Below are 4,588 nucleotides of genomic sequence, written 5' to 3' on the forward strand. Positions count from 1 at the left end.
CAAATGTACATGAAGACAGAGGTTCATGGTTTGCAAAAAATAGGTTAGTGTTTCAAAGTCCTTCTTGAGATATAGGTGGTGTTTACACGGTGACAATACGACTATATCAGCCATGTAAAGAGGGCCATAGACTCACCCCCATGTGTCGACTGTTAGGATCAGTGTCCAGATAATGAGGGTTGATGTTGAATGGAACGAGGCCAATGGCAGAGAAGGATGGAGGGAAGACAATTGGCATGTCATTGGTAGTATTGATGCTGATGGTGGCCACATTAGTACCAGCACTGGAACCCATGTAGGGGACACCTTCCTGAGGAGACGGAGTGAAAAGAGCTGCAATTATCAAATATGTTTTCAATTTTTTTCATTTGTTAATCAAGTAAATCAGATAAATCGTACTTTTGTGTTTTTAAACAACTTCATCAATGGTGTGTTACGCAACATGAAAGGCCTCTTAAAATTTTTATTCAAACTATTTTATTAGATCAAACAAAGCTTAAAACTTTGATCTTATCTCTTATTACAGTATTTTTTAGAGCACACATCACATTCCGCGAAACCTAGGCACTGCGTCGTCGGGTTTCAAAACCAGAGGAAAAAACTTCCGCGAAACCTCGGCACTGCGTTGTCGGGTTTCAAAACCAGAGGAAAAAACGATAACGATTCTTACAGATATTACATAATTATGCTTATATCGGCCGACCTTATCTGACATCCCTAAATATAAAGCACCAGCATTATAATGCTAGTACTAAATAAAAATAATAAATATGCCACAAAAGTAAAAAAAAAAAAACAAACAAAAAAGGAACATGACAGCGCCCCCCACTGGCCAGAGGTGTTGTGGTCAAAGGCTTGAATAATTTGCTGGTATTTACAACTTGTGGCCATTGGGGGGCAGCGATCTTATCTTTAGACACTCACAGGATCAACTCACAGCCAAGTAATCCCTGCACGGAGTAACAGTAGGGGGCACTGTTGCTGAATCAAAGTTGAATTTGAGAGGGAATGAATTTTAACGCATTGATGAATGGATATTTTTACCCAGCCTAAGTCAGAAAATAAAAAACAATTTTGAACTTATTCATGGACGCAGCAGTGTGTCAACATCACTGCGGGTCTGTGGGGCTAAATCCCTGGTCTACTCTGTAAGTATATAATGAAATCTTTTGCCTACCTCAAGGACTCGCTTTCTGATCTCTGTCACCAGCTTGTTGTCATAGAGACACTTTAGGAGACGGAAAGTGTTTCCTCCACCTGCAACGCACAAAAGTGAAAAGCAATGGCAGCACGATGGAAATTTTTCAATTACTGCCCCCAACCCCCTCCACCTCCACTGTCTGTATTGCACCCCCACCGATGAAAATAGCTTCAGCTTTCCTGACGGCCTCCACAGGATCGGCTGCTTCGTGGATGCTGTCAACCTCATAGCCTGCAGGTCAAACAGAGGAACTACAGCTAAATGCATATAGTAATAATTGCAATGGTAAAAAAAAAATATTTTTCGTTTTTGAAATATACCCAGGGATTGAAACTTGTTCCTGGCGATTTTAGCATATTCATCTCTGTCGTGTAGCGCGTACGGCACAAACAGCACTCGTTTCACATCACTAAAACAATAAAATAGAGCATGGACTTCACTGACTTTGCTGCAGGGGTTAAAGGTCAATGTGCTATTTTTTTTTAATTTTTTATTACCAATCTCCACAGTTAAAAGCTAGGTTTGACTACATTTTGATAACAACCTGGTAAATTGAATGTTAAACTTCACTCAAACTACTTTTGTTGTATCATGAAAAGTTATCTCAGTAAAATAATACATTATTTTCAATGCAATTGAATTACAACGAACGAGTTGATTTATAATTTTATAATGTTAAGTGATACATTTTTAAACATGACAACTTAAAATTTACCATACGTTTCAGTATAGTAAAAAGCTGATTACGTGATTATAGAAGGCTACCAGTTTGTAAACGTAAACGTATAAATACTGTGTGAAAGTGTTTTAAACTGTGCGTAACAGCACGCACGCATTACCGGGAGAAAAAGGAGCGAATATTCTCCTCACAGTGGTCCAAGTATCCGCTGCCGTACAGAGTAGAATTAGAAACCAGCAGGAGCCTCCGCATATTTTTTTTTTTCTTCGTTCAGACGAACTGAGACTAAGCCGGTAGTAGAAGCAGCGGCAGAGACTGAAAAGTTCGAGTCTGCACTCTGCTACGGTTGAAATACGAAACCAAACAGCCACACACGCCACGGGGCGGAGCATCTCTGCAGCTGTCACAAAATAAAATAAAATAAAATAAAATAAAATAAAATAAAATAAAATAAAATAAAATAAAATAAAATAAAATAAAATAAAATAAAATAAAATAAAATAAAATAAAATAAAATAAAATAAAACAAAAAAAATAAAATAAAATAAAATAAAATTACGAACTGAAACTAAAATAATAATTATTAAAACATCGTAAAAAAAACAGATAACGTCAAAGATTATTTTTAAAATACATAACATTAGCAAAATGTTTCCACATCAATATTTCTTGATTGTAGTGGGTTATTGTTTACTGTGATGAAATGGAAAAAGAGAGAATTTTGGTGTGAGTTGAATCTGCGGTTAAAAAATTAAAGGAGCAGCAGCAGCAGCACCGGGAATGGGGCGGGCTTAAACACATCTGGATGAAAAACATCTGGACTTCTACTTCGCTGCAGAAGAATAGACTGGAAACAAAACAAAACGAATATCGGGCTCTGTGACAGATAGACGGGAGAACAAAGGAGCAGAAAAGGACAGGGGGACGCATAGGAGTACAAAAGGACGTAAGGGGACAAAAATACAAAATGAGGGGTTAGTGCTGCAGGGGCTGCAGCTGGAGATCATTTAAAAAAAAATGAAGTTCTGGTTCCCGACTCTTTGGACCTGGATTCTAATCTTTATCAGTGGAGGTGAGTTGAAGAAAAGCGGGAACATTTTCTTTTTATAACCACTGAACCGCAAGTGCAGCTGACAGTTTTGAACATTGAAGACGTTTTAGGATGGTATAGATGTGTAGGTTTGTTCGTTGTCCAGAAAAGCTAAAAAAAAAAACAAAAAAAAAACACACACATACAACAAAGCATGTTTTGCTATACTCTGATTGTTCACTAATAATGACCAATTGACTACTTATTCAACATTATATATGTTGAAACATGTTTAGATTCTGAGCCTTTTGGTCAGGGAAATTGGACAAAGAGAACAGAATCTTCACTTTTTGTATTATGATTTAATTAAGTTCTACCTGCAACACACTTTAAAAAAAAATAAGGAAAGAGTCACGTTGAAAAGGTAACAGCTACAGGTGAAACAGGTACATTGGGAGAGCTCAATTAATGAGGTTACCTGCTAACAAGTTTTGGTATGAAAGTAGTTTACACTGAAGACGTCTTCGGAAGCACAAACAGGCTGTGTCCCAGTGTTTTGTAAGAAAATGTACATCAATTTTAAATGCAATTTTATAGCAAAATAGTGGAAAATAGGGATTTTATTTTTGAAAGTTATTATGTAAATCCTATGAAAATTATAATAATAATGGCAAAGACCATCAGATCATAATGGCAAAGACCAAAAATCATCATACTACAAGGATTGACAAAGATGCATGGAGTCCGCAGAATTTTTTGGAAACCATTGTCTCTGCACACAGTCTTTTTTTTTCTAAAGAGGATAATGTGTGTTAGCCCATCGTGTGTGCCTGATAATTTTACCATGATTATTTGAGGGTGGAGTCGTGGATACCAACTCTGCTCTGAAAACTGCTCAGTCCTGGAATTAATTTACTCCTAGGGAAGGAGAGCATGCACACACGCACACATTGACACACACAATTGTCCTTACTTCTTTGCAGCTCAAGTTTTGAGTTATTGTAGGCAGACAGGCCTCCATACACACACACATATGTAAATCCTAAGAAGCAGAGGTGTGGACTCGAGTCTCATGACTTGGACTCGAGTCAGACTCGAGTGATCAATTTGATGACTTTAGACTCGACTTGACAAAATGTAAAGAGACTTGGAACTCGACTTGGAGTTTAACATCAATAACTCGTGGCTTCACTTGGACTCGAGCCCTGTGACTCGACAAGACTTGATACTTTCTCCAAAACCCAAAGATTATAAAGTAAGTTATTGAGGAGCGCTCTGTATCTCTCATTGTGTACGTATGTGCTGTCGGCACAGCATCCAATCAAATAAAACGTTGGCCAATCAAATTGCGGGACAACCAATGAGAAAGAGCTGTCGAACAATGCGCGGGTTAGAGAAAATGATAGCAAAGATCGTGTTGTTCGGATTTAAAAACTACGATATGGTCAACAAAAAACGAGTGGCAGTGAGTGGAAGGACTCGAAAGGACTCGAAAACAGAAACGGCAGGACTTGGGACTTGACTTGACACTTTTCAGTCTTGACTTGGATTGGACTCGGACTTTGCCTATTTTGACTTGAGACTTGATTCGGCCTCTCCTTGAATCGCAACCTTAACGTGGTGGAGGGGTTTGAGTATCCGAATGAACCTAGGAGCTATGTTGTCGGGGGGGTAACGC

The 4,588-nt window shown here is 38.2% G+C and overlaps 2 protein-coding genes across 3 annotated transcripts in view; one reads left to right on the top strand and one right to left on the bottom strand.

Annotated features, from left to right (window-relative positions):
* The window catches only part of LOC103391512 (alpha-aspartyl dipeptidase), a 5,966-nt gene extending 3,724 nt beyond the window's left edge, over nt 1–2,242 (bottom strand). The window contains exons 1-5 of the mRNA XM_008327796.3: nt 2,041–2,242; nt 1,522–1,610; nt 1,358–1,432; nt 1,178–1,257; nt 137–310 (exon numbers count right to left, since the gene is read on the bottom strand). Coding sequence (XP_008326018.1) covers nt 137–310; nt 1,178–1,257; nt 1,358–1,432; nt 1,522–1,610; nt 2,041–2,132 — 510 coding nt within the window. The 5' untranslated portion in view covers nt 2,133–2,242. The remainder of the gene's footprint in view (nt 1–136; nt 311–1,177; nt 1,258–1,357; nt 1,433–1,521; nt 1,611–2,040) is intronic.
* Nucleotides 1–4,588, top strand: part of LOC103391513 (TGF-beta receptor type-2-like) — a 16,755-nt gene that overhangs the window by 3,645 nt on the left and 8,522 nt on the right. The window contains exon 1 of one of the 2 annotated variants that reach the window (XM_008327797.3): nt 2,400–2,952. The exons of the other annotated variant lie outside the window; for it this stretch is intronic. Coding sequence (XP_008326019.1) covers nt 2,898–2,952 — 55 coding nt within the window. The 5' untranslated portion in view covers nt 2,400–2,897. Of the gene's footprint in view, nt 1–2,399; nt 2,953–4,588 lie in introns of those variants that run through there. 2 annotated transcript variants of the gene reach the window in all.

The sequence above is a fragment of the Cynoglossus semilaevis genome, chromosome 16, assembly GCF_000523025.1.
Source record: "Cynoglossus semilaevis isolate Cse_v1.0 chromosome 16, Cse_v1.0, whole genome shotgun sequence".
NCBI lineage: Eukaryota > Metazoa > Chordata > Actinopteri > Pleuronectiformes > Cynoglossidae > Cynoglossus > Cynoglossus semilaevis.